The following is a 15,572-nucleotide window of genomic DNA, read 5'->3' on the forward strand; positions in this document are numbered from 1 at the left end:
TAGGCAATGGCAGGCCACACAGGTACTCTTGCGTGGAAAATCCCATGGACAGAGGAGCCTGGTGGGCTGCGGTCCATGGGGTTGCTACGAGTCTGACACGACTGAGCGACTTCACTTTCACTTTTCACTTTCACACATTGGAGAAGGAAAAGGCAACCCACTCCAGTGTTCTTGCCTGGAGAATCCCCGGGAAGGGGGAGCCTGGTGGGCTGCTGTCTATGGGGTCACACAGAGTCAGACACGACTGAAGTGACTTAGCAGTAGCAGCAGCAGCAAGAGCAAGCAACTCTTTGGCTTTCATATAGATTCTAGAGCAAGTGAGACTGGAGCATATTAATTGTGTCTCGTTCTGGATCTGGTTCAGTAAAGAACCACTAAGGAAGGATATTGGATGAGCCACTTATGGTAACAATGTTAATTTCGTGAAGGTTGGACCTTATTTCTCTCTAGGTACATGCATGTGTGTGTAAGTCACTTCAGTCATGTCCAACTCTGCAACCCTATGGACTGCAGCCTGCCAGACTTCTCTGTCCATGGGATTCTCTAGGCAAGAATACTGGAGTGGGTTGCTGTGCCCTCCTCCAGGGCATCTTTCCAACCCAGGGATGGAACCTGTGTCTCTTACGTCTACCTGCATTAACAGGTGGGTTCTTGACCACTAGTGCCATCTGGGAAGGCCCTTCTCTCTAGGTACCCAGTGCCAGGAAAAATCTGTCATTCAGTTAACAGTCATGGAAAAAATAAACTGATATATATACATATATATATATATGTGTGTATATATATATATATAACTGGACATAGTGACAATCTATAAACATTTAAAGAACCGTCAGGAAATAGAATTAAGAGGATAAGACTTAATTCGCATGTTTTTTAAGTACTGCAATTTATTTGAATGCTTGGATCTAGAGAAATATTAAATATAAAGAAGGTTTTTGTTTTTTATTTTAATAATGGAGATGTCCAAAGATCAAGTTGAGAATTCATGGGAGGAATCCAATAAAGTTTGGCTGGGATTTTGTATAATAATTAAAAAGTCAAGTTATTCTTTGGCATAGATAATACTAACCTCCTTTTAAGACCAAAACCTGATGAATCTATGATAACTAACTGCTCAGATATTTGATTAGTTAGTAGAAGGATTGAAGCAAGTTGCTCTCTTGACCCCCAATCCAGTGTGATGTCACAAAACCACAGTGTTTGGGGAAATCAACAACTTTGTTAAGACAGGAAAATAAATAAGTCAAAAGACTTATAAACGTATATAAATTTAAGATTATTTATTTAATAATTAAGGTTTGGGGAGGATAAAACTATAACTTTTATTAACTATCCGTCATTTAAAGCTTCAAAATAATTTTTTAAATGTTACTTAATTCAAAATGTTGTGAATAATATTAAGACAAAAAAGAACAAATTTACAAATACAATAAATTAATATTTTGTAGTGAAGTTGAGTTTTCAGACTCATGTGACCTTAGCAAAGAACACAGTGCAGCTCACCAATACTTCTGACCTACAGAACTTAGAGATAATACATGGGCATTATTTAAAGCAGACTTCCCAGGGAGGGCAGTGGCAAAGAATCCACCAGCCAATGCAGGAGATGCAAGACACGTGGGTTCGATCCCTGGGTTGGGAAGATCCCCTGGAGGAGGAAATGGTAACACACTCAGTATTCTTGCCTGGGGAATCCTATGGACAGAGGAGCCTGGCAGGTTATAATCCATGGAGTCGCAAAGACTGAACGACTGAGCACAACCACACAACAACATTGTTTAAAGCTGCTCACTTTGTGGTGACTTGTTATGGGAGCAAGGAGAAAATTAATGCATAAGCAAAGGGTAGCAGCAAAAATTGATGACAATGGTAAGCTTAGAGGCTCTAAAGACTGAGCCTGCCCTTATTATCTCCAAAAATTAAAATAAAAATTGGATGAACCACATGAAAATTTTAACTGACAAGAGAACTACCTATGACAGTGTTATGCTTCAACTTTGTTTTTAAATGAAATCACAGTTTGTAGCATCAGATTTTGGAAAGTTACTGAGATGCTTGTCTGTGCAGGCCAGAAAATCACATTAATGTTGTTTTATCTGGGTTTGTTGTGTGGAGTGTGTGTTTTTTCAACACTTCAGAACACAGTATGATGTTCTGGTTTTGTCCTCTGAATAAAGGGCATGCTGCTCTCCTCCAAATTCATGGGGTATACTACTTAAAATTAGAAGGCCCTGTAAGTCCAGCCACAAACAGCAACCACAGAAGTCCTGGGCAACAAGCTTTTTAGAATGTAGCTTTATCTATCAAAATGTAAAGTAATATTGAAACTGTAGTCAGTGTTTCTCAGACTGTGGTGTGTTTAGTTTATATTTATCATGGACAAAACCGTTCTGGCAAGTCTTAAAACATGACCCCGAACAGTGTTTGTCTTTCGCACATCACTGGGAGACAGACGATGGAAGCAGGTTGAATGGTTGATAGTAAATGTTTGCAAGTGTATTAAGTTAGTAAATTGTTAGCCAGATATCCTTGGTTTAAATATGCAAAAGGGATTCTACTCTCCTATTAGTGTGACTTGGAAGACAGACATTACTAGAAATTGCTTATATGTTCTGAAGCCTCCCAAGTCCTATTCCACAAATCATTTTGTCAGCTCAAACTCTTTGTGATTGATTAGAAAGAAGAATTCATCAAAATGATGCACTGAGAAAGATTGCAATCTGACTATTTTACTGAAGTTATATATGATTCTGTTTATCACTTTCTCTTTTCTTCAGCAGACACACTAACAAGCTTTCTATTGTTTTCGACCTTAAGTAAAACACTGTCACATGGCATTTTTCTCCTTAGTAATATTATGGCATGAGCTTTAAGCTGACAAAATATCATTTAAATCCTAATGTGGGAAGGTTTTTTTAATGTGCTATATACTATAGCTAGAATGGGAAAACTTGATCACTGGTCTAGTTAATGGATTTGGTTTGTGCAGTAACAACTCTGTACCCAGTAAAGCTAATTATCATTGGATATTTTATTTATTTTTAAAATTTTTAAAAAAATTTTTTAAATATATAATATCCTGCTGCTGCTAAGTCACTTCAGTCCTGTCTGACTCTGTGCGACCCCATAGACGGCAGCCCACCAGGCTCCCCCGTCCCTGGGATTCTCCAGGCAAGAATACTGGAGTGGGTTGCCATTTCCTTCTCCAATGCATGAAACTGAAAAGTCAAAGTGAAGTCTCTCAGTCGTGTCCAACTCTTAGCGACCCCATGGACTGCAGCCCACCTGGCTCCTCCATCCATGGGATTTTACAAGCAAGAGTACTGGAGTGGGGTGCCATTGCCTTCTCCGATATAATATCCAGTGAATGTAATTGTTCAATTCCTCTATGGATAGCATTCTAATAAGTTTAGTTCAGTTGCTCAGTCGTGTCTGACTCTTTGCAACCCCATGGACTGCAGCACGCCAGGCTTCTCTGTCCATCACCAACTCCCGGAGTTTACTCAAACTCACATCCATTGAGTCAATCATGCCATCCGGCCATCTCATCCTCTGTTGCCCAATTCTCTTCCCGCCTTCAGTCTTTCCCAGCATTAGGGTCTTTTGCAGTGAGTCAGTTCTTCACAACAGGTGGCTGAAGTACTGGAGTTTCAGCTTCAGCATCAGTCGCTCCAATGAATATTCAGGACTGGTTTCCTTTAGGATGGACTGGTTGGATCTCCTTGCTGTCCAAGGGACTCTCAAGAGTCTTCTCCAATACCACAGTTCAAAAGCATCAATTCTTTAGCACTCAGCTTTCGTTATAGTCCAACTCTCACATCCATATATGACTACTGGAAAAACCAAAGCTTTGACTAGACAGACCTTTGTTGGCAAAGTAATGTTTCTGCTTTTTAATATGTTGTCTAGGTTGGTCATAACTTTTCATCCAAAGAGCAAATGTCTTTTAATTTCATGGCTTCAGTCACCATCTGCAGTGATTTTGGAGCCCCCAAAATATAAAGTTTCTCACTGTTTCCATTGTTTCTCCATCTATTTGCCATGAAGTTATGGGACCAGATGCCGTGATCTTAGTTTTCTGAATGTTGAGTTTTAAGCCAGCTTTTTCACTCTCCTCTTTGACTTCATCAAGAGACTCTTTAGTTCTTTTTTGCTTTCTGCCTTAAGGGTGGTGTCATCTGCATATCTGAGGTTATTGGTATTTCTCCCAGCAATCTTGATTCCAGCTTGTGTTTCATCCAGCCTGGCAATGGCACCCCACTTTGGTACTCTTGCCTGGAAAAGCCCATGGATGGAGGAGCCTGGTAGGCAGCAGTCCATGGGGTCGCTAAGAGTCAGACACGACTGAGCGACTTCACTTTCAGTTTTCACTTTCATGCATTGGAGAAGGAAATGGCAACCCACTCCAGTGTTCTTGCCTGGAGAATCCCAGGGATGGGGGAGTCTGGTGGGCTGCTGTCTATGGGGTCGCACAGAGTTGGACACAACTGAAGTGACTTAGCAGCAGCAACTCTGTATATAAGTTAAATAAGCAGGGTGACAATATATAGCCTTGACGTACTCCTTTTCTTATTCGGAACCAGTCTGTTGTTCCATGTCCAGTTCTAACTGTTGCTTCCTGACCTGAATACAGATTTCTTAGAGGGTAGGTCAGGTTACAGGTATTCCCATCTCTTGAAGAGTTTTTCGCAGTTTACTGTGATCCACAGAGTCAAAGGCTTTGGCATAGTCAATAAAGCAGAAGTAGATGTTTTTCTGGAACTCTCTTCCTTTTTGATGATCCAATGGATGTTGGCAATTTGATCTCTGGTTCCTCTGCCTTTTCTAAATCCAGCTTGAACATCTGGAAGTTCATGGTTCACATACTGTTGAAGCCTGGCTTGGAGAATTTTGAGCATTACTTTACTAGCGTGTGAGATGAGTGCAATTGTGTGGTAGTCTGAGCATTCTTTGGCATTGCCTTTCTTTGGGATTGGAATGAAAACTGACCTTTTCCAGTCCTGTGGCCACTGCTGAGTTTTTCAAATTTGCTGGCATATTGAGTGCAGCAGTTTCAGAGTATCATCTTTTAGGATTTGAAATAGCTCTAATAAGTATGGTCTTTAAATATAGAAAGTTCTTCCACTTCAGCCATGCAGGTTCTTGTAAGAGTGCACACCATTCACCTCCCATGGAAAATGTCAAATGAGAAAACAAGGGCTAACTATGCAAATCACCTTTTTAATTATATCAATGTTCTTCTATAAGATAATCTTATTTTTAAAGAAAATTTAAAACAGCCATTTATTTCAAAGGGACACATTTGTTTTCTGTGAATTTCATTCATATGTCAATCATCAGTATGTTTCTTAGTCCCTTAAGAAAAATAGAAATGGTTTGTTTTGCTTGCTTACTTGTTGATTTTGTTGTAGTTTGTTTTTGTTTAGGACTATAACTTTCTTTCTGGACTATCAGTCTGAACATTTTCAAAAAAATTTATCTGAGTCTGCAAAGTTTGGTACCAAGGAGAAAAGTGTCAGGCAGAACTGAGTTGAATACTGATCTATTACTTAAGGTCCTGTGTTGCTTTAAGAGCATCACTTTGCTTTTTTAAATGTCATCTTATCTTTAAATAGTTTTGATAATAGTGTGCATCGCTATCGGAGAGATTTGAGTGAGATAATGCCTTTGCACAGTGTCTTGAGTTATTGTCAATGTACGATGCAAATAGTTAGCATTTTAAGTTTTGTTTCTTTATTCAGAGTCAGAAAGAAACCTGAAATAATTGTCCAGACATATTCACCCCTGAATCAACCTGAAAATATGACACAATCAAAAATCTTTCTTTCTTGAATTAGTTGAACAATCACCTTAATTATTTTTCTTTCTGTGGGCATCATGTTTGTTTCTTATAATTTTGTAAGAACACTGGAGGGAGGCATTTTCAGTCACTCTGCTCAGTGTCTTCTATTATGAACTACGTGTGTTTACAATTCTAATTGCATATTACTCTGAGGGCTAATTAAATATGCTGGAATCATTGTGTACTATTTGAGAATATAAATATATATTTTATTTTTGTTGCATTTAAGTTCTTCTACCTTCCAAGAATACTTAGACTTTATAGTTATTTATATTTTTATACAGTTTTCAATTTGTTTACTTTTAATCAGGATGGGCCTAATGAAAAGATCTTTAAAATAAGAGTTCAGGATTTTAATCCTGTTTAAGTCTCTCATATTGATTTATTTTCCTTAAGTAAGCTATTTGGTCTCCTTTGCTTCCTGGCAAAGATCATGTGAATGACAGATACAATTCCTTTGTACAAATCCATGTGAAAATTTGAAAAACAAACTAGTTAGTAGAAACTTGTTTGATATTTGCAGATATACCTTCCTAGGATGGACAGTAGAATTTTCTGGATAATTTTCTGAAATGCAATATTTGGTTGGGAAGAGTAGATCTAAGATAGGCTACATGAGTAATATTTGAACTTTTGAAAGAATAAGATAAAGCAATAACCTGGGAATGATAAACAGGAGGTTTTCTTAGGCTACAGGTTTTATAAGGCTGTAGTAATGGTGGGTCAGTAGTAAAGAATCCACCTGCCAATGCAGGAGACCCAGGCTCAATCCCTAGGTCAGGAAGATCTCCTGGAGAAGGGAATGACTCCAGTATTCTTGCCTGGGAAATCCCAAAGACAGAGGAGCCATTGGACATGACTGAGCAACTAAACAACAGCAACAACAATGTCACTTAATTTAAAATCAGTATAAAGTATTTGGGAGTTTTGGTATAGCTTCCAACTGAGATTTTACAGATCACATATACATGAAAACCTTCTCACCATACAAAGCATAATAAAACTATGGTGTTTGCCATTACTTCTCAGTTTTGTCTATTTCTCCCTATTTACTGTTTTGTTCTTACTCCTGAGAACTATATGAAGATTTCCTGACTAAAGATTCACATTTTACTCAGTCAGTTCGTTATACGTCTACATCATACTACATATATGCTTTTATGTCATAATTTAGAGTTATATTATAAATAACTTGTCTTGAGAATTATTGCATACCATTTCCTCTGCAAATAATAAATTGTCATTTATTATATATATAATTATCATGATTTATAGCACTCAAAGTCTGGTGTGTAGGTGCCCAATAGATATGTGATGGATGCTGAAAAAATGAAGTCAATAAAGAAAACAAAATTATAGTCAGTCATTAAACGTACATCCATTAAATTTTATGGTGAGTGTTTAACATACATAACACATGGTCAAACACTGAAAATAAAATAAGTACACCAGTGTCCCAGCTTTTTAGGAGCACACAGTTCAACAAAAGTTACGGATGACCTGTAACTAAAGCTTCAAGTATGTTCAAAATACTATTGTAGCACAAAGGGAGATTAATGCCACTGTGGTTGGAGAATGGAAGAAGTCATTTTTTAATATTATTGTTACATGAGTTACAGGCATACGACACTATAATTCGCCACCTACATACTCTGCAAGGTCATCGCCGCCTCAAGACCAGTTACCATCCATCACCATATGGTTGACCCCGTTTATCTATCTTGCCCACCCTCAACTCACTTCCCCTTTGGTAACAACTATTCTGGTTTGGTTTTGTTGTTTTCTATCTAACAGACTGATTTTTTTTAAACTGTGTTTAGTTTGGTTTTTAGATGCCACATATGTGTGAAATAATGTCTGTATTTCTCTACCTAACTTCGTACAGCATGATACCTTTGGGGTCCATTCATGTTACTTCAAATGGCAGGATTTCATTCTTTTTTGTGGCTGAGTAGTAGTCCATTATATATATTTGTCATTGGTTGGATTAATTGCTTTCAGTTTTTAATGCAAATTCATGGAGAGTCAAGTAATGTCTGTTGCTCTTAAAACAGTATGTCTGAAGCAGTGTAATATGATAAAAGGACTACAGACTGGCTTGAGGGACCCTGTGTCTAATTTGTAATTTATATCATCCAAGTCTGCATTTCCTGAATATAATAATAAATGCACCACTTTATAGAGTTTGGGGGAGTATTTAACAATAATCTCTAAAGCAGGTTGTACAGTCCATTTTACCTATTAAGTGTTAATTTAATTTTTATTTATATGGACTTAACTAGATGGTTTGACTCTGTGTTATGGTTAGAATGACCACAGATTTAGCTGTATTTTAAAATACATATACTCTATCTTAAAAATGAAGCAGTGTAGTTATGTGAAATAATTTAAACAAAGTAAAAGTAGAGACTATCTTTTGATGCCATTCCTGGTTTTGTTTGATATTAGTACAAATGTTGCATTTCCACGCATTTTTAGAAATAAATTGAAGTCATGGAACTCTAACAAGAATATATCAACAATATTTAAAACACGTTTGTGCTGATTAAAATAAAACAGTAAGTATGAAAACTAATAACTGATTCCAGAAAAGAGAAGACATAAGGATTATTTGGGTAAAAATACCTAAAAGAAGGGGTAATAACATTTGAAAAAAGTATTAAGCAGAAGTTGATCTGAGTGATATAGGTCTTTACTTTCTACCACCCACAGGGACAAAATAATAAGACTGATTGCAATCAAGCTTGTCTTGTGAGACTGAGGAAGAGAAAGGAAGCCCTGGTGCTTACTGAGCTACTTCCCTCTTTTCAGGGAAATTATCGCATCTTCCTTGTTGTTTTACAGATCTACTTACGGTTCTTGGACTATGAGATGCAGAATTCCAACGAATGCAAGAGGAACTTCGTGGCAGTGTATGACGGAAGCAGCTCGGTGGAGGACCTGAAAGCCAAGTTCTGCAGCACGGTGGCCAACGACGTGATGCTCCGCACGGGGCTCGGGGTCATCCGCATGTGGGCTGACGAGGGCAGCCGCAACAGCCGCTTCCAGATGCTCTTCACGTCCTTCCAAGAACGTAAGTGTCTCCGCTCTTCGCTGCTCGGCCTTCCAGTGGGTCGGAGGGTGCAGATCTCATGCACTGTGAATGGTGTTTCCTTCATGCAGCTTGAGCCTTAATAAGTTGTTCAAACCGCTTAGATTCCCTTTCCTTCTCTTTGATCCAGAAACAGGAGAGTTACATATGGCCTTTTGATTACTTACATCAGCATATGCAGGGCTTCCCTGGTGACTCAGATGGTAAAGACTCTGCTTGCAATGCAGGAAACCCGGGTTGGATCCCTGGGTTAGGTAGATTCCCTGGAGTAGGAAATGGCAACCCACTCCAGTCCTCTTGCCTGGAGTATCCCATGGACAGTGGAGCCTGGTGGGCTAAAATCCATGGGGTCGCACAGAGTCAGACAGGACTTAGGGACTAACACAGCAACACAGTTATCAGCATATTCACTGTAGCCTTACTTAAGACATTTCACACTGCTAAACTGGGGTATGATTAATTCTATTTGTCTTTGGGTTAGATCTTAGGAAGCCAGGGAACGGAGGCAGCAGTTTCCGATGATGTTTGAGTTTAAATCTTAAAAATCTTTGTAAAAATATTTGGTAGGTTCTCTTTAGTAAGCTTCTCTTGCAGTCCCATTGATTTTAAATAGGTCTGTGACTGAAGAGTTCCAGGTGAACTAGATGAAGAGGAAGAATTGATTGGGAAGAGAGTAAACAGAAAAAGTTCCAGAAAATAGTTTAAATGGCACAATGGATGATACCCAGAGTCATGGGCAAAAGCACAGCAATTTTAGAAAATCATGTTCTTACAAGTAATGAGTCATATGAATAGACATATATTTGGAATGTTCTTCAGAAACCCTGAGTAATTTATGCTTGATAAATGTATGCAAATGAAAAATAACCCCAAGAAATTCGGCTTTATGGAATCAGTACCTTGTCATTTGAAACTGTACATAAGAAAAAAAAAAGACAAAATGTTTTTGAAATGTCAAGGATTTCTCAAAGTTAGCTGCAGCAGCCACTATCTTTTTTTTTTAATCCAAAAATGTTAAATGTACCAGATGATTGCTTTGCACTATGAATGGATGGTTTTGGCTTTAAATTGCTCTCTACTTACCCAGTTGGAGAATTCTATGGCACCAGAAGGAGGGAATGTCCCTCAGTCTTTCTGAATCTTGATACCATCACAGATTAAGTCTCCCATCCTGGATTGTTGCAAATTTAAACAGCAAGTTGTTATCTTGGTCTTCCTTTCAGGAACTGATCAAAATGTTAGAGGTAGCACATCTTTATTTCAGCAAGATATCTGGAGGAAAAAAACCTCATTTTTTTGCTTAGAATTTAAATCAATTCAGGCTAGAAGATAGCACATGTGGTGTTTTCATCAATGAGTACTCTTCTAAATCCAATCGATTGTGCTTTTGGTGAGGATCAGATTATACCTTATTCAATATTTTTATCAGCCTTGGATAATTATAGACTAAGAACTTCTTTCTAGTTTAACATATATGGCAGGTCTAGTTAATGCATTAAATGATATAATAAAGTCATTAAAATATTACAAAATATGCAATTTTTATCAAAACTGCACTATAATTTAGTAAGGATAAATTACAAAATGTCTTCTTACATTTCATATGTCAAGCAAAGGAACCCAGACTTCAGGATTTCCTAAGATTTTATTTCATTTAACCTCAATAGAAGCCAATACTTTTTAAAAATAATTGACAACAATATCTAATGCAGTCTTAGCTTGTGTTAACAGATGTGCAATAAGCAGCTCAGAGGAGATACTCTCACAGGAAGCTGCAGTGGTCAAAATGCAAATTGCACAGCCTGTTATTTTCTGAGTGTTATTAATGAGAGCAGAGTAATTAGCTAGGAGCGGCTGATCCAGATGCAGAAGCATTTAGAGTCAGGGGGAAAGGCTAAAGGAGAAGGTATCCCTATCCTAGAGATTTCTTTTGTCCAAAATGTGACAGCTACCTTAAACTTGGGGGAGTGGTGGTATGGATTAATGTCTGAGAAGTAAGATTAATGTTAAATTAATTATATGAAGCCATTTGACTGTGATTCAGGGAAAAGTGTCTAGCTCATAGAAAGTGTGATATTACAACATTGAATGAACTTCCATGGAAAATATATGAGAAATGGGTTCTCATCAGATGTGAACGGTGTAGGGGAAGTGTCTAGGCTGGACAGGGGGGAGGGAAGACGAAGCGCCTTTCAATTCAAAGGTGGAGATCCGTGAGTCTTTAAAGTTCTACTTATTTAAAGAATGATGGGATTGTATCATACTGTGTATGTATCGTGCTTCCCAGATGGTACTAGAGGTAAAGAACCCGCCTGCCAATGCTGGAGATGTAAAAGACGCAGGTTCAATCCCAGGGTCAGGAAGATGCCCTGAAGAAGGAAATAGCAACCCACCCCAGTATTCTTGCTCGGAGAATCCCACGGACAGAGGAGCCTGGGGGGCTACAGTCCATGGGGCCACAAAGAATAGGGCACGAGTGAGCACAGCACACACATATGCAGTAAAGATTAGAGATGTGAACCAGTGACCAGCCCTTGCTTACTCTAATAGTGAGAAAGCACCTTGATATTTTTCTTAGTTCACACATTTCTTAGATGGTATCCCCAGTTCAGTGTTGAGAGGTGCTTTAGGGCATATTCAATAATATTCTAATGTCTGTCAAAATGTCTTTTTTAGGGCTCTAAGATATTTTAGAGGTTAGATAAGAGCTTAGATAAGAAGAGGTTAGATAAGAAGTCATGTATTTCAATCCCAAACACTTTATGAATTCAAACAGAAAAAGAAAAGACCCAGGGAAGGTTAACTGACTTCCCCTGAATACCCTCAACCCCATGCTCAATGATTTGTTAACGGCACTGAAGCGAGAATGTAAGACCTGAATCCTGATCTTGGCAGGTCTCCATGGATACCTTTGTCATCTTTAAGGAATAAGCAAAGCTCCCACTTTCTAAAGATGATAATGATGTTAAAAGCAGATTGCACTTATGCATCACTCATGACACATATTTGTCAGCATAGTTTTACTTGCTTTACAAACTGAATTTTCATTCTTCTGTCTTACTTAATGCATCTTACACTTATGTTTCATGGTTACATTCTGTAATCATACATTGTACAGCATCGTCCATTACCATAAACATCAGACTAAAGTAGAGTCATGACAAGGGGCTTCTGTTCTCGAAATATGAACCCAGGAACTAACGGATGCCAGTGGGAATGTATTTTCAAATCATTTTTATTTTTGCATTTGAATCTGTTGTTGTTCGTTGTTTTTGTTCAGTTGCTAAATTGTGTTCAACTCTATGCAACCCCATGGACTGCAGCACACTGGGCTTCCCTGTCCTTCACTATCTTTCAGGGTGTGCTCAAACTCATGTCCATTGTGTCTGAATAAATCACAGAAAAGACAAAGGATGAGTGTGTAAGAGAGGTACAGAAATTCTTACTGTGAGTCATCAGATGTTGAGGTTTCCCATGCACATTAGAGGCATTTTAAAAGTCTGGGTTAAATGCCAGCATTTGCAGCAACAACAAACATCGTCTAGCATAATGGGGGGACTATAAGATCACTGAATGGAGAAGTATTTACCTTCAACTGTGTCCTGAGGAATAATGTGATGTCTTCACTGGATCACTCCCATAAATAGCATACTCCTGCCCGCACTGTCTTGCTGACTGTTCAACTCAGCCTTTTCTCAGCTCTACCTGAGATGGCTGCCTTGATTAATAGTATCACACTGCTGCTGGCTGCTGCTCAAAGACACTGGCTTCAGAGGAATAGTATCCAGACTTTACCCCACAGAGCAACTTTGAAACCTAGCAACTAGAGGAAAAAAAAATAGTATTATCACCAAAGAGGCACTGTCTTACTTGATTATAGTCTTTTTAATACTGGCATTTTGTATGCAGATTACTCACAATCTCAGTCCTCTCAAACAGTCCATCTAACGGAGATGAAAGCACATATAGGTACCCAAAAAGATCTCAAATTTTAATATATTATTAATAACCTTGGATGGTGTTCTCTAAGAAAGATGACTAATTTAAATTTAAATGTATTCTGAAATGAAGAAGAAAATATATTAACCATTGTGACTCATTTGCTTTCTTGGGTCAAAAATCAACAAATAGGAGGAAAAAATCAGATTAGAAACACAATTGAGGATAAAGAAGAATGAATCCAACTTGACATAAACATAGAACACTTCGAATAATTCTTACAGTGATATTGAAAGTGTGTTATACTTTATTTTGGTAACTCAATTTCAGATTGCCTGTAAGGATAGAGTTTTACACATTTGCATCACTTTATATAAAGACATTGTCTTGCTCTGAATAATCATTCAGATTTTTTAAAAATTGATTAGAATTGGTATAATTTCAACTTTGAGCATACTTATATATGAAAATGCATGATCAATTATGATAGAACTGTATGGTTAAGTATTTGATATGCATAATGGAGACATTAGTGAAGTGTACCTCTTCACCGTGAGTCACAAGTCAGACTTTCTGAGCCGGTCTTTTCCTGTGTTTCAAGAATTTGCAGCAACTGAAATGAAAGAATACCCTGAGTACTACCTCATGGTGACTTTTCAAGCTCCACATTCAACTGTTCTTCTACTCTTATTTAGACCACAATAAAATCTCAATCACTTAATGCTTGATTAATGTGCAGCGTATTTCTGATAAAAACAGACATGCAACTAAAAAGAGATGAAAAGAAAATTGTTCACTTTAAGGATGTGGGAATACTTTGCTAAAATGAGATTATATATTTAGTTTCATATCATTTTATGGCAAAAGAAGATAGAATCTAAACTACAGGTTTAGATTCAATATATATATATTGAAATATATATATTGAAATTATATATATTGATATATATATAATTTCAATATATATATTGATATATATAATTTCAATATATATATTTCTTTATTGTAAAATAAACTATATATATATAGTAACTTTTAATTTCAAAGAGGAGTTGAGTTGAAAGGTTCTGTGGAAGGCAGAATTCTGAGATGATCCAAAATATTTCCACCTCTCAATATTTGTTGTTGTTCAGTCAGTAAGCTGTGTCTGACTCTTTGCGACCCCATGGACTGCAGCATGCCAGACTTCCCTGTCCTTAGCCATCTCATGGAGTTTGCTCAAACTCATGTCCATTGAATCAGTGATGCCATCCAACCATCTCCTCTTCTGCCATCCCCTTCTCCTCCTGCCTTCAGCCTTTCCCAGCATCAGGGTCTTTTCCAATGAGTTGACTCTTTGCATCAGTGGTCAAAGTATTGGAGTCTTACAACCTTTCTCCCCTTGAGATAGGCAGAACCTGAGTAGCTTGAGATATGATTTTTTAATTAAAGTACATTATATGGTAGAAGTTATTTTGAAGATATAAATAAGATCCTTAGTTGATTTTGATCATCAAAAGGGAGACTTCCTTCACCAATGTGTTAAGTACATGTCTTTCATCTCCTTGCTTTAAATTCATTCCTAGGTTATCTTCTTCATTTTGATGTAATTGTAGATGGGATTGTTTTCTTAATTTCCCTTTTGGATAGTTTGTTATTCGTATATAGAAGTGCACTGGATAACCTGGTTGGTCTGAGTATACACTACAAATATTGATAATAATCTTTATTCCCTTTTGAAAGAAGTTTGAAGGTTCTAGTCCTTGACAAGGGTACTTCTTCCTGTTCCTCCATTCGTTGTGTTGTTCCTTCAGTAAACACGGAAGCACCAGGCACTGGTGGCACAAAGATGAGTAAGAGGGTTGCTCCTCTCAAGGTGCAGCCGCACTCATTCAAAATTCAAATGTGTGACTCATCTCAGCAAGCATTCCCTTGTATCTGGAACTCTGTTCCTCCCACCACATACTTCCTCATGTACCTCAGTATATCATGCACTTAAACCCTGCATTCTAAGAAACCAAATTCTCTTCTTGTATAGTTTCCCCCCCACCCCTTCAGCTTTTGTTTATAGTAGTAGGATCCTTACTCTTCTGTCATGGTAATCGGTGATTATTTCACTGTTCAGTTTTATTACCCTATCCTGTCTTGTCTAGAACGTGGTTTGGCCTGCCAGCTGCTGCTTATACCCAGTCTGCATTCTGTCCTAGGTAGTACAAATTCTCCGTTTTGTAATGCACAAGTAAATTACCATATCACCTCAATAAGCTAAATTTAATGGATCCTAAAATGAAAAAAAAAGTGTGTCGACTGTACTTTGATTATTACTATAAAAGTGCACAGAGCTCAGTAACACTCTGGAAAAATACACCAAAAAATTTTGATAGTAATCTAATCAAAACTGTAATATTTAGTTTTCCCTCTAGGAAAGTCTAGGCCAAACACATTTACAAGTTTGGGTCATGTGCTGAGATCAAAAATCATTATCAGTTCAATTCCATACAGTCATTCAGTCATGTCTGACTCTTTGCGACTTCTTGGACTACAGCACACCAGGCTTCCCTGTCCATCACCAAATCCCAGGGCTTGTTCAAATTCATGTCCATAGAGTCAGTGATGCCATCCAACCATCTCATCCTCTGTTGTCCCCTTCTCCTTCTGCCTTCAATCTTTCCCAGCATCAGGGTCTTTTCCAATGAGTCAGTTCTTCGCATCAGGTGG

At 37.8% G+C, this 15,572-nt stretch overlaps 1 protein-coding gene across 7 annotated transcripts in view; it reads left to right on the plus strand.

Annotated features, from left to right (window-relative positions):
- NETO1 (neuropilin and tolloid like 1) overlaps nt 1–15,572 on the plus strand; it is a 117,708-nt gene that overhangs the window by 60,057 nt on the left and 42,079 nt on the right. For 6 of the 7 annotated variants that reach the window (XR_009492665.1, XM_059880856.1, XM_059880855.1 and 3 more), the window contains exon 7: nt 8,690–8,918. Coding sequence is in view for 6 of the 7 variants with exons in the window: in XM_059880856.1 (XP_059736839.1) it covers nt 8,690–8,918 (229 nt within the window). In the remaining variant the exon portion in view is untranslated. Of the gene's footprint in view, nt 1–8,689; nt 8,919–15,572 lie in introns of those variants that run through there. The other variant, XM_024984299.2, reaches the window with a different exon arrangement.

Source organism: Bos taurus, chromosome 24 (assembly GCF_002263795.3).
Source record: "Bos taurus isolate L1 Dominette 01449 registration number 42190680 breed Hereford chromosome 24, ARS-UCD2.0, whole genome shotgun sequence".
Classification (NCBI taxonomy): Eukaryota; Metazoa; Chordata; class Mammalia; order Artiodactyla; family Bovidae; genus Bos; species Bos taurus.